The sequence below is a fragment of the Drosophila tropicalis genome, unplaced genomic scaffold (genome assembly GCF_018151085.1).
Source record: "Drosophila tropicalis isolate 14030-0801.00 unplaced genomic scaffold, ASM1815108v1 contig_158, whole genome shotgun sequence".
Classification (NCBI taxonomy): Eukaryota; Metazoa; Arthropoda; class Insecta; order Diptera; family Drosophilidae; genus Drosophila; species Drosophila tropicalis.
The window spans coordinates 8,828,587-8,852,921 of record NW_027172602.1 but is presented as its reverse complement, the minus strand read 5'-3'; the positions used below and the strand labels follow the sequence as shown (position 1 = coordinate 8,852,921).

At 41.4% G+C, this 24,335-nt stretch overlaps 1 protein-coding gene across 4 annotated transcripts in view; it reads left to right on the top strand.

The window, feature by feature from the left end:
- dpr8 (defective proboscis extension response 8) overlaps positions 1 to 24,335 on the top strand; it is a 114,091-nt gene that overhangs the window by 76,886 nt on the left and 12,870 nt on the right. For all 4 annotated transcript variants that reach the window (XM_068303472.1, XM_068303470.1, XM_068303469.1 and 1 more), the window contains one exon: positions 7,827 to 7,996. In XM_068303472.1, the coding sequence (XP_068159573.1) occupies positions 7,827 to 7,996 (170 nt within the window). The remainder of the gene's footprint in view (positions 1 to 7,826; positions 7,997 to 24,335) is intronic.

The following is a 24,335-nucleotide window of genomic DNA, read 5'->3' as shown; positions in this document are numbered from 1 at the left end:
GCACATGGCAGAAGGTTGGAGAATTGGTTTGGTTAGCAGTGCATGTTTTGGGTTTTGGTGGGTGAGGTGGGGGCTTAGAAGGGAGGCGGTGTCATCATTGCAGGTGCAGCTCATGTGTTGAGCGAAAAGCAAACACAGAGCAAACGAGAAACAGAGGCAGGCAAATTTTGTGAAATGAAAATGGCCGCCAAAAATGTTGGCGACATTTGCAAAGTGTTAAATGCCATTTGGGTAAAGCCGCTCCAGTAGCCATCTTCTCTCTAGCTCTCTTCCCGACCCATTGGTACTCTGTCTCTTAGCTCTTCAGTGTGTGGGAGTTAGGCAGGAGAATCGGTTTCGTTTGGTTTCCTTCCTTTTTTTTTGCGTTTTCTGTTTGCTGCTACGATTACAATGACGATTATGCTGATGATATGGAGGTTGCTGTTGCTGTTGCTCTTGCTGGTACTCGGTCCGGGTCCGGGTCCGGGTCTGGATGCCTAGTCTCTTTAGTCCTCCCATTTGGGGCCTTGGTAGAGGCAACTACGTGGCTGCCAGCCAATTAAAGGCAAACATTCCTGTATGGGTGACATATCCTGCCTGTTTTTCCCCCCTCTCTCTCTCCTTTCTCTCTGCTCATTCCTGGCCTCCTGTTGCCGTTTATGCTGATTCTGTAGCTGCCCTTGGGCCGCGTCAGCTGATTTATGGCCAACATTCGCATGCACAGGAGCAGAATATACCGCCATGTCTGACTCTTGTCCTTTTCGTCCTTGTCGTCGTTGTCGTCATCGTTCTCGTTGTCGGTTTTCGGTTTACAACTTTGCCAGGACGAATTATGTTATGCAAACGCACACATGGCCCTGTTATCCTGACTTCTGTTATTTGTTCAGCATTTTATGCACTCCAAGAGTCGCGATGCCCATCCGCCTCCCCGCCCTAGGTGACAAGGTCTACTTCCTGTTTCTCTTCCTGTGGCTCCAGATGCGGCTCCTTGCCGGCGTAATTGAAGTTCATAATTTTTTTATTAAACACACATCACCCCTAACACACACACACAAAGACACAGTTACATTATGACTCCGTGGTTCTTGTTGGTTTTGTTTGTGCATTTTTATGCTTTTCTCTTCCTTCTCATCTTTCTCCTCCTTCTCCCAGCTGGTGCGTGTTAATGTCTTGAGCATGGCCATTGAGAAGGCAGCGAAAGCATCGTTAAGTTGTCAATTGTCAGTATAAGATGCGCATCTCGGGAGCTCGGAAGAACAGGGAAACGAGAGAGAACAAAAAACATTCTTTGCGTTGGTAGTGAAAGACTGAGGCTTATATGAATTTTACAATTTCCCCCTCAATTTTCTAGTCGTTTTTCGTCCTTTATGTTGAATACATTTTTTAAGAGCTGGCAGTTAATAAACATGAAAAAAAAACTCTACATCAATTATACTTTCCGATTTGCCATTGCCTCAAGGTTAAATGGGGCAAATATCATGTTGGCTTTTGGACCGGGGCAAAAGCTTATTTTCAAATTGTTGAAAGATTTAGGAAACTAAGGTTTCCTTCTCCCTCTCTCCCCTTCACACACAAGCCACTTTTTATGCCACAAGTGTGAACTTTTTTCCTAAATTTAATGGTCATTTTTATATATGATTGCACTGCGATTTGTTTCCCTGTCTACCTGTTGGCCATGCCATAATATTGCAAAGGAAATAAGACCCCAACCTAGAGTGTGACAGAGTGGCAAAAAAAAAAAAAGACAACGACGACGACGACGATGAGGATGAGAAAAAACCCATCATGCCAAATGGCTGAAATCGGCAAAAAGCCGTTCCAGTGTCGACTACTCTTCTGTCCATTGCTTTTAACATTTATCATACGCAACGTGGGCCGTGTTCTCATGTCCATTGCGATGTCTGTCTGTTTGTCTGTCTGTGTGTGTGTGTGTGTGTGTGTGTGTGCTAAGTGTGCACTTAAAAGCTGGACAAGGGGCAATGGGTGCCCCTTGGTTTCGTGAGAGAGAAGGTGTTGGAGGAGAGAAACATGGTAGACAGGCCAATTTTATGGTTTTTAAAGCAAATAAAATAATTTATTAGCATATGGGGGAGAGAGAGAAGGAAAGAGAGAGCGAGATTTTTGTTTTTGGATGGAACGTGAGTTCGCATTTTGCAAAAAGATTATTAGAGATGGGTTAAGGGGTGGCTGTGCTGATACTCTTCCCAAATGAATGGGCATACACACTAAGCAACCATCAGGAACTTTCCACTGATTCCAGATTAAATGTGCAGGGTAATTTATAGTCGTTACATTAAATTGCAAGATAATTGCAATTTATATTTAGATATTTTTTATATACTACGAATTTTTGAGATTTTCGCAATGTGTTACCATCTTCTTTTTTTCCGCTCTATGTTATGTGTGTGTGTGTGTGTGTGTGATGTGTGTGCATGTGGCAAAGTTTTGCTACGTGACTCTGGTGACCCTGGTGGGCATTTGAATGACACCCATACGACCATATGTTGGGGCGTATCTGTGACAACATGTCAACGCTCCAAAGCAAATATAGAGAGATTGAATGGACGAAAGAGAGAGAGAGAGAAAGAAAGATAGAAGGAGGAAGAGCATGAGCGAAACCGAAAGCAAGTTGCAGCAAACTCTTTAATTGAGTTGGCAACAAAACTCGAACGTTTCACCAAACTGTAAAATAAAAATCTGAAAAATGTCAAAAAGAAAAACCTGCAAGAAGGAGACATAAGGAGATGTAGATACTCACATACATACATGTGTGTGAAAGGCGCATATGTGAGAGTGGGTGGTTGCGGTGGCTATAAACGCAAGATGATTGCTTCAATAGGCAAACAAGTTGAAGTCAGTTTTGAGTAGGATGCGCGTTATCATCCCAACCAACAACCACAATCCATCTATCCATCCATCCGTCCATCCATCCCACTTCTCCTCCTTGTCATTGCTTGGCATGAAGTTCGCCGGAAAGTATGCAAATAAAATTGTCAACGAGGCTGAAGCGAGCGACTTTCAGAGTCTTTTGGCATTTTCTTTTTCTACTTAGCTCCTCAACTTGTCTTGTGCTTATCATGACCAGATTCCTGCTGCTGACATTGTACCACCGATTTAACCCCCTTAAGTCACACACACACACACACACAGCTCTCTTTTACTCATCATCATCATCATCTTCTTTTGAGGCTGATTGATGGAATGAGACATTTGATAGGTATTTATGTAAAAGTTAATCGCATGATATGCTGATAAAAATTGCACAGCAGCAAAAGAAATTAAAAAAGAGAAAGAAGCAAAAAGACTACATAGAAGACCGAAAAGCTAAAAGCAAGAAAGATTGAAAAATTGTTAACTTATGATGCGAAGCTAAACTTTCTCCAGCAGTTCACTTTGAAATCAATCAAACGAGAAATTTTCCCATGTTTTTTCTTTCTTTTACATCTTTTTGGTTTTTCTTTTTTACATTGATTCAATTAATTACTTACGACTTGCTGATCTATGTATTTTTGAAAAAAATATTATTTCAAATTGGCATCAAGTAAAAGTTGGAGGATATTCGCATCAAAAGTTTTACGCTTCTCTATTCTCTCTGCTCTCTGCTGGTAAATCCCTGAGTTGGCAATTCGTCTCCATTCCCTCTCTCTCTCTCTCTCTCTCATTGATGGCATAATGTCTTTTTTGGTTGGTCAGGAAATTTAACTCATTTGCATATAACCGTGTAATATATATTGTTGAACTGAACCTTTTCCAATCTCCCCACATTCCGCATGAGCTGAAGAGGTCTGTCGCCTAATGGGCCCTGGCAGCCAATCAAGCCATGACATTTATCACAAAAAGAAATCGAAAAAAAGAGAGAAGTCAACTGAACTATGAGAAGGAAAACGAAAAACTAGTCACGGTCACCCAAGTTGCTTCTCGTTTCTTCTCCCTCTCTGTCTCACTCTGTGTGTGTGTGTGTGTGAGAGAGAGTTTTCTTCGTTCATGCCATTTGAATGTCAAATGAGTTTTGTGCCAAGTTCAGCAATTTTACATTTTCAATTGGCTCTTTTTCATAATTTCCATGTCATTTCTTGTGGTCATTTAATATTTTCTGTATTTTTTTTTTTTTTTTTTGCTTCAGAAGCAATTGATTAAAGCTTAGGACAGCAACAACCATTTCGTTGTAGATATTTTTGCTTGCCTTGGCTACTTTATCACTGTCATCTAATGAACACCCCAAATGAGTCCACTAGTCGTTGCTGACAAACTGCTGCCAAATGGGCGTGTCTATGGCAGGACATAGTTACCAGTTAACAGTTGCCAGTTGCCAGTTACTGTGCCTGTTCCTGTTCCTGTTCATGTCACCAGCACACACACACACACACACACACAATTTCAGAAAGGATGCGTTAGGAGATGGGGATTGAAGAAAGTATTGCCACGCCCATAACGCATGCGCAACAAGCTAATCAAGAGCTGAACTAAACTGTTCTGAAGTGAACTAAAAACTAAAATCATTCTTCTCCTTCTCCTTCTCGGCCTGTTCCCAGTTTTACTCCTGCAAACGAGTGGCCATCAAATGCAGTTGCCGGACTCCTCTCATTGTGTTCTGCCTGATTTTCAATTTCAATTTCAGACGATAAATGGTTAGGGCTGGCTTCAAATTTCCACCTCCCAACGCCCATTCACCCACACAGACTATCTCGTTTATCATGAACGCATATTGCTGACCGCAGCATGCAGCGAAATTTATGCTTAGACCGGCTCATCCTGAATTCAACCACAATCGCTGGATAGCAAGCTGACTACTCCAAATGCAGTTCAAAAATTTCCAAGTGAAATGAAAATGCTTAGAGTATAGGAAAATTTACATTGCTGTCTGATACGCAAATAGATTAATCTGTGTGCAAAAGTGTTGCCTACTTATTGGGGGCTGGGGAGTGGCAAAATCTGTTCAATCTGTGAATTTGCTTAACGCTGTAAATCTTGAAGGTCTTTTCCGATTTTTCTTTTGTTTTCGCCTTTTTTCGATCCGTGCTGGCGGTGTCTATCGTTTTTGCTTTTCGCCTTGTTCACAAGAGCCTTTTTCTGCATTCCATGTTTCGGTCCATTGCCCGACGCTTCGCCTATGTCTATCCCCGTTCAGCATGTCATGTCAACGTTGTCATTGTTGTCAGTGTCATCACAGCAGCTGGGAGTTTTCGAAGGGTGGGAGAAGAAGAGAGATTGTCCTTCCGTCATCCGTATCCCTACCCCTATACCCGACCTTCCATACAATGACTGCTGTTCCTGGCGGTGGCTTTGCGGTTGCCCAACGCCATCATCGTCGTTCTGCTTGTCATTAGACTTATGTCATTGTTCAGCCAAGTGCGCCGACGATGCCAACGACTACGTAGCTGCAACTATTGTGCCATATTTACTGCGTTTCGGCTTGCAACATGTGCAGCAGCAAGCCACGTTCATGGCCACGCCCATGCTCACTAACCGCCTACCCATCATGAATGGAATGAATGTGTATGTGTCGCTTTGCGTTGGCATTTTACGTGCGCGCATCTAAACTGACATTCCAATTATTCTTATCGCATCAAGAGAAGCAAACCAAACCAAACCAAACCCTGAACCTTGAACCCCTCAACTTGAAACCAAACGAAACCCATCCAAGCCAAAACGTAGATGTCCCCATACCAATGTCTGTGGCAACGTCTTTTCCAGTTTCAACTAAGTCACTCAGTCAGAGTCACCGACAGAGTCGGGATTCAGTGTCATAGCCAGAGCCAGAGCCAGAGCCACAGCTAGAGCCAGAGAGAAGGAGAGTTCATTTCGCGGCATTTCTCTTTGACATTTCTCATATTTCTTTTGTGACCAAAATGGCTGGACTCAGAACTATTTAACTCGCATAGTACCTGGCATCATGATGAAATGATGATATATACTTTCTAAACTCTAACATAAACTTTAAGCCGAAAAGTCCTCCAATATGCCATGGCTTCACACTCCTCGGGTTTCCATTGAGTAATTTAATATTGGAATTTATTTTTATAAAATTTCTATTGATTGCTTTGTTTCATACGCTGTCTCTTTGACTTTCTTCACTTTCTTTTCTTTTTCCACATAGCATATAAATACATATACATATATATCTCATTAAACTTATGGCATTTGCCTTACAATCATCGGGCTGCCTTTTGATCTCCGCCGTTTGTCAGGGGCAATCCAAAACGATTTCTGGTCCTTCTTTCCCAACTCCTACTCAAACTCTCATCCGCTCCCTCCGCAATTGCTTCAAGCAAATTCAAAGTCAACTAAGCTGACTTTAATCAGGCCAACAATTTTTCGTTGGTTGACATTTTATTGATTGCTGGCAGTTAAGTTGCACATTAATTTTTGTCAAAAAGTCTGTAGGGTAAACCATTAAGCGAGCAACGAGAAATCATCAAAAAGCTCTGAGACAACGAACGAAAGACAGAGAAAGCGAGAGAGAGAGAGAGAGTTGTTGAGAAAATGAGGAAAGAGGGAGAAGGTAGGGAGCATGGGACTTTTTCTTAATTTGTTTTTCCAGTTTAATCAATGAATTGAAATTACGAAATTTGCATATAAACGGATATTGCTTGGCAAATATGGACAAACTGACAAAAACATCTTTGCTCAAGGCATATGAATATGTAAAAATTGTTGATATGATAAACAGAGGCTTTAATAATATTGTATATATATACAAAGAGTCAAATTTGTCCTGCTAGAGATCGAATTCTATATAGTTTCCCATCTGGCACACTTTTGAAAGTCTTTAAAAAGTAAATGACAGATATTTCTGCTGCTTTCAACTTGTCTTGAGAGTATTTGCAATTCGTCTATGTCTGCAAGGAATCTTTTTTTGCCCTTTGCTTGAGCTGAAGTTCTTGGTCTATGGGTCATTTGTTGCTCTTTCCATTTATCGGACCTAGCCCAGCCCATTTTTGGGACCCACCTACCCATCCAGCTACCCTTTGACTGCAACATACTAGCATTGGCCGTTGAAACATGGTATATAAATTCCTTAAATAACTACAGACAAGTTTCTGGTCATATAATATGGCGTTTATCATTTAATTAATTGCCTTTCAGGGCAATTTTCATTAAGTAATTTCCGCCTCCTGCACTCGGCTTGTTTTTCTCTTGTTTTATTGTTTGAAATTCTGCTCCTTTGTATACTCTATACAAACGGGGTATACACAACATTTCAGAATTCTTTGCCTGTTAGATAGAAGTTAAGTTCAAATGTCATTGTATAGAGTATAGGAGTTGTGACAAAGTCACGGGGTTAGCCTCTGGTGTTTCTTCCTTTTTCGCCCATTTTTGCAGTTACATACAACAGCTGCGAACTCAGTTATGTACATATGTACAAACATACAAATATAAAACTGCTTATATTACATAAATATGTTGCTTCTGTTGTATGTGTATGCATTCGTTAGAGGTAGACAGGAGGTGCCGCTGTCGCCGCCGCCGCCGCTACCGCCGGAGGAGTAGTTGGGGTAAAATGGGAGTCATCTTTCGATCGGTTCCAAATTGCCACTCGTTGTAAAGTGGCAATTAACGCCACATGACGCTGTCGTTGCCTGTCAACAAATGGCCCAGGCTTGGCACTACACACACACATACACTCACACATACGGCACTTACAACACTTGTTAAGTGCATTTTTAAATATATGTATAACTGAGAGGGAAGGGAAGTGCCATTAAAGTGCTGCTTGATTGCACTAATTTTTCAACTATTACTTAAAATAGATGTCAAATACTTCTGCCACGCCCACATTCTTGCTTGTCACTTTTCATTGACTTTAATTGTATCCCTTATCTGTCTCTCTCTCTCTCTATTTACAGACTCTACGGAGGGCGCTTCAAAACGTTTCTTTACAGATTTTCTACAGGATCTGCCCACGCCCGGCACTGGAGGACCCACATTCGATACAACAGTGGCCACAAATATAACGGGACTGGTGGGCAAAACGGTTAACCTTACCTGTCGGGTCAAAAATCTGGGCAATCGGACGGTATGTAACTTCTGCTCTTACTTATTTTTAATTTCTTCAAAATCAATTTTCAAGTACTCCAAAAAGGAAAACAAAAAACCATCAAGTATATGCTGTAGGTATATGTTTTATACATATATGTATATGTATATGTATATGTATATGTATATGTATGGCATATAAAATGAAAATAAAATAAATGTTCAAGTAGATGTAGAAGTAAAAGTAAAAGTTTCGTGCAGTGCAAAGTTGTCAAAAAGCGTTACGCTTGACAGGGCGGTGAGTGCGGCAACAGCTTGAGAGTGCGGGGAGTGAGGGGAGTGCGGGGAGGGGCGGAGGTGGGCATTTGGACCGGCAGCTGTCGCCTGTCGTTTTCCTCTCTCATTGCTGCTACTTTTCTGCTTTTTTCCCCTGGAAAAAAAAAGGAAAAGTTGTAAGCCGGCTTCGGCCTGGACTTTGCCCGCTTTTCATTATGAAAATGCAGCAGCCACCAGTTGTTGCAGCATTTGTTGGTGTTGCAGCTGCCTGCAGTTGGCGCAGCTGTTAAACAATTAGCAAATTAAACTTTCAACTTTCAACTGGAATATCAGAATGTGAGTCTGAAAGAGAGAGTGGGTGAGAGAGAGAGCGACAGAGAACTAGAGCGAACAATGGAAAATTTCGTTATCGTTGTTTTTGGCTGGAAAATGTTTAGTTTCCTAGCACACGACCCACTGCTGGGTTGGTTCATCGCACTGCATCCTTATGAGGCGAAAAGCCCAAAAAGTCACCAGCCAACCAACTCACCCACCCACCCATCTATATAGCCCTCACCCACACTCACACACACACATACCAAAAAATGTACCCCCTCCAACAACTCGCCTCAAGTGTCGCGCGGCCATAAAACTTTCCAAATTTTTACGCTCTACTGGCTTATTAGGTGAGTGCTGCCGCTGCTGCCCAAAGTCCTTTCGACAAAACATTCTCCTTGCTCCTTGCTGTTGACAAGTGAGCAAACCCGAGAGCGAGAGAGAAAGCAACTTTTTTTGCGCTTCTCTTGCCGCTGCTTCCCGTTTTAATTTCAGTTTGACAAAGTGAATGAATGCGAATGCCATTCAACTTGAAACTTGAGTTCCGCCGCTCACAGTTTTCTGTTTAGTTGAGTTCATTACACGACATTCTTCAGAATCCCCGTGGACTCTCTCAATGCACGGCTCACAGAGGCAACAAACACGTTATGACTCTTTTGGGTAATTACATCGATCTAATGCAAAGGCATCTTATCTGGGACTAACCATCAGACGCCTTTTAAGACCTGAATCCTGTTTACTAGAATATGAATTTATCTAATTTAGTTATTATCATCCAAAGTCAAATGAAAGGTGTTTAAATGTCTCAATTTGTGTGAACGTTGATGAGTCAACAACAAATGAACCTGTTTGCCATTATTAATCACGAGATTTGTTTACCTACTCGAGATGCCATTTATTATACCCACACACACACACACACCAAAGATATATGTGTATGTGTAGTTATATATTACCCCGATCCTAATTACTCACAAGATGCTAGTTCATGAGTTACTTGCAATACATGACAGTGACCAAAATATATGTGTATGTGTGTGTGTGTGTATGGGTTTTGGCCTTAGGAGAAGGAGAAACTGAAATTTGCGCCTCTACTGCATTTCTCTCTCTCTCTCTCTGACATCATTCGTGTCTCAGTTTAATGGCAACAATTTTCCATGCGATTTGGCAATATGGAAATTAATTTTAATTCTAAATACACAACGAAGCATCATCATGGCATTAAGTTGAGTTTCTCTTTTAATACCCCTTTTGACATTGAGAAATTGTAGGGTATCTCTAAGTACATATGTATGTCGCTTAAAGTAAAGGGAAAAAAAGGAGATTTTTCCACCTACTCCAGCATGGAGTACAATAAAATCGAAGCTTATTAATAAAGTCGCCGCACGCAGCTGGAGGTCTACGTGTGGCACTTAAATTGATGTCAAATATGAATGGCAAGATGGTTGGAATTGGCAGAATGAGAGAATGGGAGAATGCCAATGGCACCTGCCTAACTGAAGACGCATGTCATTTGTGGGTTTTGGCAGCAAGAGCAGAAGCAGGAGCAGACCACAAAGCTAAGGTTGTTCCTCCATTCGAATGGATGGAAAATTGAGATATTTTGGTAGATTGAGTGTGTGGATTTGGTCGGATGATGTTGAGGAATAGTGTCGGATACGAGGCCATGTTCAGTTCATTAGTATGTAATTGTAGCTGTGTGTGTGCCTGTGTGTGTGTGTGTGCATCGATTTGCATCAATTGAATTGTCAATGCCCTGAGCAATGTCCAGTACCGAGCACAAAGAGTAGAAGACAAGGAACACGGAGTTCAACTTATATCTATAGAACTTGCATGTGGACGATTGGATGGGTAACTGCAATTGAAATTGTTGCGGTTGATTTTACAAGTAAATTGTCACAGCCAGACGCCTCCATGAAGCCATCCCCCCGCCTTCCCTTTGCTCTCACCCTTTTGGAATGGCAATTGAAAATGCAATTTGGCGTGTGAGCCGCTTCGCTTTCATTCTCCTCGGTTTACTCGATTGTTCTTTGGTTTTTAACCCAGTCGGGGTTTTTTTTCCCCACCCTTTTTTTTTTTTTTGGCTGCCCTTTTTGTTTTGTCAAACAATTCGAAATGGCAACCGCAGGACCTAACCACCGCCAACACAACTTCCAGGCCTTCCTCACCCGACTTGCCCCGACCTTTTTGTTTCCATTCCATTCCACAGACACAGACACAGGTATATTGGATGCGATTTCGATGATTTTCACGATCTCTCGTTTCATTTCGTCGCCTTTTACGTCAGTGCAACAAAAAAAAAAAAAAGAAAGGAAAATAAGAAAAACGTTGCATCACTTGCATCACCCACTTTTCCTTCTTTGAGTGAAAAAAATTTCAGCATTTTCGTTTGGCTTTTTCTCCGTCTCCTTTTTTGGTTGTTTTGTTTTTGGTTTGGTTTTGGTTTGTTTTCTGTTTTGCTCGAATGTCTGTTTGTTTGTTAGTTTTTGTTAGTTTTAAAGCCGCGGAGATGGCAGAGAGTTGGAGGTGGAAATTTGCGAAAAGTTGTAGCCTCTTTTAACGAAAAGTTAAAGAATGTCAACTGGCTCTCTGCTCCTTTTTTCACTCGTTCTCTTTTTGGCTTGCGTTTTTCTCTTGGCCAAAAAGGGAATTCTTGGTGCATTCATTAAATTAGTTTCACTGCAAAGGGAATGAGTGAGGGAATCTTTGGCTCATTACGTCCCACAGAAGAGGCGAAAAGGGAGAATAAAATCACTTTTAGTACAACCTGAAAGCAAATGGGCGTTGTACGGGGGCGTGTCTGTTCTCAATGCTATAAAGACAATTTTCTTGTGTGTAAAGTTAAGTAGGAGGTATGTCCCTGTCACGCCCATCGTCAATTCAAGGCAATCAGAAATCTGAATAAATATTAAAATTGAGACCGAAAAGAAAATGGATGCGGGGTGCATAGGGAAGAGAAAAAAACATATACATACATATACATATATATGTGTGTGTATATGAAATAAGAATAAGGATACAAGAAGAATTTCATGTCATATTTCGCCTGTCGAAAGGTAGTGGGGGAGGAGGGAAATATGTGCCAAAGCAAATCAATCAAACAAATGTTTAATATTTTGCGCTAGACGCTTCACAGGACGCGTGTTGACACACACAGACACACACACACACACAGACAAACATACACCAACAAAAAAATGGAAGCCATGGCAGCAGCAGGCAGCAGAATAACAACAATTGATGCCTGCTCCCCGAACTCATGTCCTTTGAGTCTTTCGGTAGGTGACGACCTACCATTGTATCAGCTGTCAATTTTTTCAATGCTGACTTTGGCGCCAAGGGCAACGCCAATGACAATAGCCAGCTTTGACTCTGGGGGGCTTTCGTTAAGTCAACTGCAACAACAAATACTTGGAAGACCTTGGCCCTTAACTACATAGGTAATCGGCTACACTAAAGAAGACCCTTACCTTACCTTGCTCCCATGCAGTTTGAGAATCTGAAAATAAAGCGAAATGTGAAGGGTTTCCTTTAGAGCTTCAGCCATTGTAAGACCTAGTCCTAATCCTGCATTCCTTGATTGCAATTAATATTAAGCACTATTAAGCTTTACACTCAATCTAAAGTCTCGACTGATTAGCTCGTGATGGTGCCAGGTAATGCCAGGTGCTTACAGTTCAGTAAACGTCGACTTGTAATCGAAGATGAGATCGGCTTAAGAATACAAGACGAAGTTACATAATTGGCTGATATTGATGATTCTCAAATGACAAAGTGACCAAAGGATTTATTCGATATTCTCAGTAGTATCAATAGGGTTAACGACAACTTATCAGGGTTATCCAATGCTTATGGTGTATGTTAGGCTTAAATATCGAAAGATATATGAACATGCATATAAGCGGCAAGATGTTTCTCTATATGGTGTATGTATATATATCATCTTTATATGGGAACATGGTGGCAACTCTAAGGAGAGCAATAACAACATGCACACACGCACACACACACACACACACACACACACACACACATACGACCACCTTTAGCATCGTTTATCTTCGTCAATGTGTTTTTTGATTTACGTGCTTGGTGATTGCTGCAGCACTCAAAGCCGGCAACACCCACCCACTGGATACAGCCACCCACCCAGCCACCACACTCACTGCTCATGCCACGTCCATGTCGTGCCTCACTCCGTTTCCCATTTGACTTTCCGTTTTTGCTTACCTATGGCAACCCTATGTCAACTAATGTGCCAGGTCAAAGGCATTTAAATACAATTTCCTTTAGCGTCACCAGTTTAGCTCTTTCCATCTGCCCCTCTCTCTCTCTCTCTCTCATACTTTGTCTCTGTCGCACTCATTGTTGGTTTGAAGGCAACAAAAATTGTGTTACGTGCCGTGTATCCACGTTTCAGGCACGTGGTTTGAGGGGCTGCTCGTTGCATGGGGGGGGGAAGGAGTCCTGGAATTGCTTATTATTATTTCATCTTCCACTTGTTGTTGTTGTTTTTGTTGTTATTTTACGTAGGCAATTTCATTCAATTTCGTTTACGAATTTTTCGCGCCGTCGGCAATTGAAGGGCAAGCAAACAACAACTGCGATAACATCCAACCAGCCCCTACCGCAACTTCCCCCCATATACCCCCTCAACCCCAAAAACTTAAGCCCAAAACCAACCCCAACTCTCTCTCTCTCTCTCTCTCTCTTTCCCTATCATCATCTTCAACTTGAACTCACCTTGCTCGTTAGCATTTGGACATTTGCGGTTTACAATAAACCCAAAGCTGTTGTCCTCGAACGTGTCCTGTGAGTGTCATTAGCAAAACGTTGCCAAATCAAACAATTTCGGTGGCAATAAATTATAAGCGGCGGTGGTGGCGACGATGCCGGAAGCCAATGGGGTGATGCCAGTGGTTAAAGGAACTACATGTTCGTGGTGGTGGTGGTGGTGGGAGGTGCAGTAGGAGGGATCCTGGGTAACAGCCTCCATTGATGGCCTTCTTATGTTAATTTCAACAAACAAACTCTTTTTTTTCCGCTGCTGTTGCTTTGTTTTATGGCCTTGCCGCAGGGACAAAATATGATCAAAAAACATCATAACAGACGGTATATATACCCACCTATACATATATACATATGAATATAATATATACCATAGAAAATGTATAAAAAAAATTTTAAAAAATTTCATATGTTTCGTCTATCTTCCGTTGGCTTTCCATTCGAAATCCACATTCGTTTGCATTGATAAATTATTCTAAATGCAAAAACGATGCGTATTTTTATATATATGTATATATCTACGTATGTATATAAACTTCTATAAAATATACATATATGTACATAAATATCCATTGGATGCTATGTGAGTGTCATGGTGAATGAGGTTTCTGATGTGACACTCTGTCAGGAGCGGGCAGACAAATATTTAATATAAATCTTGAATAATAAAGGTTAAAGGTTTAATATTTTATTCATTAAGCATATTAAATATGTTTTTTCTCAACGACAAGATATGCATATCGTTATGGTAGGTACATACATACATACATATACATATAAGTATTACCTTTAATATTTTGTTAAATATCTAATATATCGTAAAACAAAAGAATCTTAAGTTTCAAAATGAAATTTAATCACTTTTAGCCCCCTTTTGAGATTACGCCTCTGCTTATACATTGTACATATCTATATATATGTATCTATATATATATATGGGCAAGCTCCACGCTCTCAGGTATTGACCATGAGCATGAGTGGCACTTATCTTGTCTCCTTTTTGACGGTTCTTTCTACCTATCTACCACCCACCTGCAGCCTTTTGTTTCATTTTTGCATATTTATTGCTTTTCAACACACACACACCCACCCACACACACACACACACACACACACACCACCTTCAGAGACATTATGTGAATATTTCCATCATCTTTTTTTCTATTCACATTTTATTCATCTCAATTTCGCATTCAATATGAACAGTTTGTTGCTTTATCTCTCTCTCTCTCTCTGAAGATCGATTCGAATAGCAAATGATTTATCGATTACATCTCAACTGTTGGCTCACTCTTGTTTCTATATGATTTTGGCAAACGGATGGGCCAATTTGAACTTGGAACCATTTCCTAACCCATTCCTAACTTCTTGGCCTGGAGTGGGGCTGGGGGGGATGATGAGTGTCTCTTGGCTTTGTTTCCTCTCCTTGTTCTTCACTCTGTTTGCATCTTATTTATTGCTTTATTAAGCAGCAGCAATGGCAACAGCAACAACGACAACAACAACAACAGCCAACGAACCACAGGCAACACATTATGACAGAGAAGGAGAAGCAAACGGAAAACCTCCTTCTATTCCCTAGCTCAGTCCGTTTCTTTTTACCCGACTTTAGCAAAGCAAACAATGGCCAAACGGACTACACACAAACACACACACACACACACACATAGACAGGAATTTTAACGCCTTCAATCAAAAACGCTCAAGCATGAATGGTCACGCCCACCCACTCCCAGTCATCCTGCCATCCCATTCATTCCACTAACTCACAATTCTGGCATGTGACTAGTTTTTATGGCTTAGGTGTGTGTCTATGTGTGTGTGTGTGTGTGTGTGGGGGGGGAGGGTGTGGCCAACCCTTTTCTAATTTACTTACACTCGAAGAGTTTTCAAACGTGAACCCAAAACCGAAACCGAAACTTCTGCTTCATTAGTGGCTAAGGCCCCAATGGCAAGTGAGCGGAATGCCAGGAACAAAAAGAGAGCAAAAGAGAAAACAAGATGTAAGTAAGGAATAGAACACAAGGACACAAAGATAGACACACATACATATGTCTGGGTCTAAGGCAAACAAAAACTAACCAACCATCATCAAATGAAGAAGATTAAACCAATTTTTTCCCCCTTCCGCTCCAACCACCTCGGATTTTGCATTCTTAAAGTTGAAAAATCTGGCCAACTATACCGACTATGTATATCTGTTAAGTTAAGACAACTGAATCAATTATTCAACCGAATTAGGCCAAGAAATGTTGTCTCAAAATCAACGTCAATGTCAAAGCGACTCACTCTCATTCCCATTCTCATTCTCTTATTTGTTGGGTCCCATTCTCAGTCTCAGGACCCCCAATCCCCATCATCATCATCAGCAGCAGCAGCAGCAGGAGCAGCAACAATTTTAATTGTGAATAAATATTAAGTCAGAGCCAATTTCCAACTGAAAATGAAAATGTCAAAGAACATTTGTTGTTGTTGTTGCTGTTTTTGGGATGTGAGACGCTGACGCTAATGTAGGCGTGGCAGCGCAATTATGTTGCCAACAACTGTTATTCCGAAATGGCATAAATCATGAATTACACGAGCTTGTCAGCGACAGTTGTTATACAGCTCCTCCCGTTCCTGCCTCCCGCTTTGGTCTTTGAGCCCTCCAGCCTCGGGAACCTACCCAAAAATTGTATAAACATAAATTGTTGCCATCATCATCATCGTCATAGTCGTTTGAAACTAAAAACCCAAACGACGACCGCAAAAAGTGAAAGAAGAAAGAAAAAAAAACAAATATATACATTCATACATACATATATAGAGGGAAAACTGTCATAAAAGTTGTTGCATTCCAGCAGGCTTACTCTCTCACCCTCTCTCCACTATTTCTGACTCAGGTTAGTCCTGTCTCTGACATGGTATCCCTCAAGCTCATATGACAAGTTTGAAGGCGGTGGCGAAGAGAAGGTTTTGCGTTTTTTTGGGTTACTAAAATTCTTTGACTCCGTGCAGGTGATTTCCGTTTGTCGCCAATGGCAATTTTCCTGCCAACTCAGACAACGTTTCAGTGCGCTTTCGCGTCTTTTGTATAAACTTTGTTAATGCCCACCTACCAACTGACTGCTCGACTCCTCTCCTTCTCTGCCTGTGCTTCTCCTTGCCGTTTAATGTCATGTTGGCTAATCTAAGCTCGGACTTGGACGGTTTGGCATAAAATGTTAAGCGAAACACGTCTCCGTCTACCACCCCAAACCCAACAAAAGGTCGGTCAGGTCTCCAGCTCCGATTCTCGTTGTCATTCCGTTGGAGTTGTCGTCGTCTCCTTGCTGTGCTTACACTTGATAGGCTTCACGTGAAACGTGTACGTATCCCTCTAGTCTCTGTCGCACTCCCTCTCTCAGTCCGACACCAACAACAACATCGCTCGACAATTGCCAAGTAGAACTTTGTCAAGAACAACATACTAGAAGCTGAAGCTGGAGCTGGAGCTGAAGCAGGAACATGAACAGCAGCAACAGCAGCAGCATGTTAAGCTAGTGGTGGTTACCCCCCTACCCTCTCCCGAGTCTTCATCCCCCTACCTATGCCACCTCCCGTTGTTTCACCATCAAGCAAACAAAAGAAAGTCGCTGGAAAAAACATTAGAGGCGAAAGTTTGCTTTTAACGAAGCGTTCAAGTGGAATAAGTGGAACAAATGCCAGCAGGCAAGACAGAGACAGACAGACAGAGAGAGCGAGCAAGATTCTAAGACAGAAACAGATACACAGAGACACAGAGGAAAAGTATGGAGAGTATAAGAAAAAACTGCCTCTTCGATATAATCAGCCAACATCGTCAGCCGGCCGAGGACGAACAAAGGTGGGACCCAGCTGAGCCTTTAAGAGCTGAGGACAACAAAAACATGGCAGTGCAACATAGAAATTGTCATAGCACGACACCCACCCGATGGTGGGGGAATGGGGGCCGCCTTTGCTTTACTCCTTACAAAATGATTGTAAAATAATTGAACAACGTCCAGGAAAAAAGAACAAGCTGAACACCTACAGGTAGCCCTTTCCCTTCTCCTCCACCCAACAAGTCGGAGGGACGACTTCAACATTAAAGCTACAATTTCACGTACTAAATAATGAAATAGGGTAAAGAAAATATGAAGAATATGCCAAGGAGGTGGATACTTTGCTTTTTGCCTGCCTCTTTTCATAGCTTCTCATATTCAAATTACAGTTCTCTCCCCCCCTTACTTTGCCTCGCCTGCTCTCCTGCCATAGCTTAGCATTATTAATCCGCTTTTGTTCGGTAAAGATGTGTTTTTTGTTTTTTTTTTTTTGTTACTTTTCTTTTCTTTGAGGTTCACATGCAAATTCCTAGTCGGCCTTATTCCTGTTTCTCCTGCTGCTGCTGCTAAACTAATGAGCAAATGTGTTTCCAGCAAATTGAGCCTGCTGTTGCCTAAGCCAGCCTAGCATCCTTCCCCCAACCATCGACTCCATCATGAGAGAAACCAACTTGGAAGACATTTATTGACCAAATTAAAAGAGCAAACAAAAGCTTTGTCATGCTCCTGCTACTGGCTGATCTTTTAAACTTGACCGACTTTTGAGGAGGGCGTAGGCATAAATCATTATAAAGAAATAGCCCAACCGCAGAAGGGCGCAGAAGGGCGCAGAAGGGCGCGGGAGGGCGGCAGGAAGGACATTTACGTCAACTAAAAGTCCGAATAATGAAAAACTTTTCACACAAAAACCAAAAAGAAAAAACATGAGAACAAAAGTAAAAGAAAGGCCGGCCAGGGCATAGACATAAACCAATCAATTTGCAAAAATCAAAATGAAAAAAAAAAAGTAAGAAACCTCTATAAAACAATTTTGAAAATTTTCCTAATTTTTTTTTTTTTTGTATTGTCCACACACACACACGCACATAAATTACAAGTTTTGCAGTGTTCGAAGTTCGCGTTTGAGTTGAAGTCAGAGTCAGAGTCGAAGTTCGACAAAAGGAAACTTTTAATCTTAAATCAAAAGCAAAAAAAGTCAAAGAAAAAAAATAAATAAAAAAATACGACAAATGCTCACAAGCAATTTCTTGTGCTTAGCAAATATTTACCCAATAAATTCCATTAAAACTAACAATTGGTTTACTTTTTGGCTTAAACGGCAGCCCAACTCAATGGTGTAGGTAGGGGTAGGCATGGAGTGGGTGGACTGGGGAGGGCGAGGAATGGATTGGACTTGACTATGTAGTTTTACCACAGCAAACCACAACAGCGGCGAAAGCAATGAAGAAAAGGATGATGAGAAGTCGGAGGAGCAGCTTGAGCCACTCCACAGCATTCCACCCACTTCTACTGAAGGAAAAGAAGAATGAGGGAATAAGAAAAACAACAATACACCAGAGACAAGGAATTGAGGAGGAGACATAGACTGAATTCGTGGCCAGTCGCCACAGTTGGCCATGTTGGCCATGCGTAGGTGTCGTTGTAAGTGCCGGAAGTGGCTTTTGTCCACAGTTTGGTAAGGCGATGCGCGACATGCATAAAACAAAGCTCTGCCCCACGCCCCTCCACCACCATGACGGAGAGAGACTCCGAGAAAGAATATGAAAATAAATAAACTCTTCCCCAAAACCGCAGGAGATGTGGCACTTCTCAGGGCAGCCAAGGGAGAGAGAGAAAGAGAGAGAGCTTGTGGAATTGGTTTGGCTTGCCCTGGCTTTGGCTTGGTTTTATTTCAGTTTCTCTTTTCTTTCGTATTGCAAATTGCTTAGATTATTGGACAGTTGAAAGTCTACTGGTCTTTAACATGGAGTTCCACTCTCTCACATTGCTTGGAAATGTTTTGAAGTTCCTTAAAGTTCAGCTGAATTTGAAGGAGATCATCAGAGTTGTGTGTGATGAAATGATGTTTCTAAAATTACATGAAAGAGAGGAATTTTTTCGGGTAATTGGGCTGCTGCAGCCGCTTCATTTCCCTTGTCAATAAAGAATAATGAAAATCGCATTACATGGGCAAACTAAAACGGGGACAAACGCGCAGCGATAAACTTGCTTTTGGTCAAAAGGGATTTCTGGTTACGTTTCTTTCCTTATATTCTTTTTCACCCGTTCCTCCTTCGATACAGACACACACAACAGCCGCAGGAGCAGCAACCTCGCCCAGATGATTGGCCTGGCTTGGATTGGCGGTGGCAAAGAAATCGCTGGGGTTTGATAGGAACAGTGGGTGATCGGATGGGAGGGGGGGGACCACGACCACGGGCATGGCGGACTGTTGCGGCATGTGCTTCATGTGTCCCCAAAGCCGCGCTGACAAGTTTTGGCATTTTCTTTTTTTTTTTTCTTTACTCTGTTCTTCTTTGCTCTGTTATTTTTCCTTCTTGTTTTCTTTTTCGTTAGCTCTGACGACACTTTGTTTCTGTTTCTTCATGTTATTCACTTTCTTTTTATTTTCTTTTGGTTTCTTCGGTTCGTTTTTTTTTTCTTTTCTAAAAACTTTGCCACGCTGCGTGAAACTTTTTAGTTGGTTTATATTGCACAGAGCAGCAACAGAAACGATGTGGAAGGGGCAGAGAAGAAGTGTGGAGGGGAGCAAGTTGTGGGAGTAGAAGATAGAAACGAGTGCAAATTATGAGATGTCCTTGCTTTTGAATATGTAAGAGGAGACACCCTCCTCCCACCCCACTCTGCCATCTCCGGTCTACATCATTTTCATTCTCCCTTTACTCTGTCGCAGGGCATTCTTGAGTTTTTTAGCTGGCAACTGAGACATTTGTTGAGTTGAGTTGTTTGCTTAGTTTATTGTTAACATTCCCAGCAGAAGTCTCCTCTCCCTTTCCCTCTCCCTCTCTGCTGATGTTTCCTATTTCTTGTTCCTTCCCTCCATTGCTGATACATCTTGTTGTTGTTGTTGTTGTTGCTGTTGATGCTCTCCAACGGCACGTGAGAGGTTGCTGATTGAGACTACCTGACGATGAGCAGGATGTCAGCAGGAGCATGAACCTGTTTGCCACGGTCGGACCTCCTGCTGCCTGCCTATCTTGTCCTGTTCTGTGTCCAAGAGCACAGTAGCGCTCAGCATCGGCAGGCGCCAGATTGCAGTCAAAATGAAGTGCCAATCAGTGCAAGAGACTCGAAGGGACTTACTATATATATGTATGTACATATATGTCTGTAGGTAGGAAGGAAGGTATGTCTCCGCCATGTTAAGCACTGACAAGTGAAAATTTTGCTGCCCCCCACCGCAGAGTCCGAGGAGAGAGAGAGAGAGAAGAAAACACTGGCAAATAAATCTCAAGTCATGCTGGGGCCAAGTGTTTTGTGTTTTGCTTCCATTTTACTCCTTGTCCTTGTTCTTGTTCTTGTTTTTTGTCATTCCTGTCTCCCAATCAGCGTGGACAAGCTGACAAAAAAAAGATTTAAATCTCTACACATTTACCAATTGAAATCGCTGATGGACAATTTCGAGCAGAATCCTGGCACACACACACACACATAATGTCTGAGTCCCTAGCCCCATCCAAGAAATAGCTGAAAATAATAATCACATAAAATATATATAAGAAAATGCAGCACTCATAATTTGCAGCTGGCTTTTGCTTCCTGCATTTAGCAATTTTGCTGTTTCGTTTTGCTTTCCGCTTTTCGACTGTTCCTATTTTTGTTTTTGGCATTCATTTGGCGGAAAGAGCCGTGTGGATGATGCCAAATGCGCCAAAAGGCAGATTGGAAATAACAGTAACTGTTACTCTAACTATGTATAACGGCAACTGCAAACTGTTTGTTTTATGTGCATGTATGTGTAATTGTCTGTGTGTCTATTATATATGTATGTGTGTGTACACAATTTAATCCCTTAAACTTGGTGCCCTGAAAAGTAGGCAACACTAACGACAGCAACAGCAGCCAAAGCGGATTGGGGCAAAAGTTTTTCACTCGTAATTGCTATGGCAATGGTATTTGGACTTTAAGCAAATCACAGACAACATAAAAATCCAAAATCAAATTGAAATCGAAATGAAATAAAGTTTTTCTGCTTACTCAAGCGAAAGTTGGAAGAAATGCATTCGCAATTTATATATTCTCGCAAAATGCATCATATATTTTCCATTATGCTCACTTTAGAGAGCGTATTCTCTCACTCTTCCATTGTCGCTCCCTCCCACTTTCTCTCTCTCTTTCAATCAAAGAAGTTTTATTTTATACTTAGGGCCAGTTTATATGATAATCAACTTGCAGCCATGATCTATGATTTTGCAAGAATTGTAAACTTAATAACCAATAAACAAATATATAAGGTCACACACACACACACACACCCACTCTGCCATCATATCTCTGATTTTACTATCCGCTTCAGCTTCATTTCTGCAAACGATTTTCCTTCAATGGTCATAGAACCAAAATAAATGAAGGTAAAGAAACGAAAGCAAAGGAAAAGAAAAGAAAAAAAACCAGAAGATTTTATTTATGCCTGCATTGCTTGCAATTTACTTGAAAATAAATGGGACAATCTTTTCGAACGAACCAAACCACCTACTCACCCACATTTGCCCTCTTTCTCTGTCTCTCTCTCTTTCGATCTCTCTCTTTATTTACGTCCTTTGCGCTCTAACAGCAGCTGCTACTCATTCTCGCCCATTTCCCTTTTGCTAAAATGCTTTGGCTGAACGCCAACAAACTGCAATTTGGCCGGAAAAATAAACGAAGGCAATGTGGGGAATGGTGGGAATGGGGGGCAAGGCCTGGGGGCGGGTGACGGGCAGTTAGCGAACATAAAATCAAAATTAATTTGCTAATAATGTTGTCGTAATTATCTAATTGCCCTCAAATCGCACTGGCAACCCATCTGCAGTGCCAGCAATTGCAAGAGTCACAACAAATTCATTAACAGAATGCAGCGAAAAACCGCAAAATACAAATAATTACTTTACAACAACAACAACAACAAAAATAATGAGTAACAAAAAAATTAAATCGGTAAATGTATAAAAATAATTATCCATGTACACGTTTAGCGCATAAACAAAGAAAATCGGAACAAAATACTAACTAATTGAATTTCAATTAGCAAATCGGCAGCAATTTCTATAACTTTTGATCCCCATCGAAGAAATTACGTTTGATTTAGACAAATTTTTAGAAAAGTGAGAAAAGTGAGTGAAATGTTGGCAAGTTTTTCATAATGTGGCTAACAAGCCAATGAAACAAACATCCTTATAAAGGACAGAATAATTTAATAACCTAACCCATCCAGGATGTACTCACTTTTGTTTAATTGGCATACAAATTGTTTACGAAAAACAATTTGGACACATGACATTAAAATGTGAAACAATATGAAGAAGTTTTTTTTTCGATTTTGTTTAAAATTAAATAAAGAAATCAATTTCAATTAGGAATAAAATTGCAGGCACTCTTCGCTCCATACACAAGCGCAACTTAAAACTATAATCACAGGGACAACTGAAGCTTACCCCGCACTCTTTATCTCCCCCTCTTCTGTGGCTCATTTCCTCTGTGTGTGTGTGTGTGTGTGTTGTTTGCGTGTCAGTTTGCAATTAGAGTTGAGAACTAGAGGTTGCCCAGGGATCCAGAGAAAAGAAATTGCAAAGAGAGAGAGTGAGAGAGAGAGAGAGAGAGTAGAGAAAAGGGAGAAAAGGAGGGGAAAATGTATTGCGGTGCTGTGTGTGTGTGTGCGGGAGGGGGTGGCGAGAAAAAATTTGAAAACAAAAGTTCAATTAAATGCTGCACACAAATTACAAAACAAAACCAAAAAAAACAACAACAACAAAATTGAGAAGTAACCGAGAAAAACCCCGAAAAATAATTACAACTGCCAATGCAAAGGGAGGGGTGAGGTGGGGAGAAGTCTGCGTATGTGTGTGTGTATGAGTGGGTGTGTGTTTGTGTGGGAAATATGAGAACCATAGCAGAAATGTAGAGAGTCAAAGGACAGGCAACACGCAACAATTATGGCTAACGAAAAAAGGGAGAAATCAACAACAACAACAACAACAATAGGGATTTTTTTTAGGAAAAACAAAATGTTGGCCGCCTTGCTCATCAAAATTTCAATTTCAATTTTCATTTATACATGCAAAAGCCAACAGAAATACGAACTTCACATGCACACCCCATTCGAAAGGCTAACCCACCCCCAAATCCCATCGGACCGCATTGCACTCACCAATCCATGAAATGCGGGACAACATGGCTAAGTCAACATAGCATCCAACAAATCCCAAATCCCAAATTCTCAAACGTCCACAGCATTCGATTGTTTCGCACCATTCCATTTCGACCGCATTCGATGTCAACAGCAACAACAACAACAACACAAGAGAAAAATCCTTTTTCCGCACACGAAAAGCGTTGCAATGCGTTGCATTGCGTTTTGTTGATTTGTCAGGCAGCAAACAACAACAACAACCAACTAAAATTGGATATGCAACTAGAATTTACCCGTCAACCGCCAGCAAGTTAAGCGGCGCGTAATTATGGGCCACCATTTAAAGGCCATGCCAAATGTGTTGCCGTTGAGTTGGGCCATAAAACTCAAAGGGCATGCAAAAGCAGGATCGCCATCGCCCCCATCCCCATCCCCACCATTATCCTCATCATCATTATTGCGTCACGATTGCCATCGGGGAACGAGTCGCCTTAAGCCGCTTCTCAGCCTGAATGGTCGCATTATTTTATGGGTAACTCCTTTTTGCTGTTACGCCACTGGCAAACATATTTGATTTCAATTTGAAGTTTCAATTGTTTAGTGGCCGTCACTTCTGTCTTTCTCTCTGTGCGTGTGCCATTTGTGGCCGGTGTGCCTTATAATTAGAGTACCAAACGGTGTGGGTAACTCAAAGTCAAATCGATAAGCCTCCATCCACCAGCCTCCTATGCAATGTGTTGTCATCATCATCATCATCATCATCATCGTCGTCATCGTCGTCCACAAATGGCAGCTAAGCGCCTAATTAAAAGATCTTTTCTGCAATACCAGACAGCTCTCCCTCGTGTCCG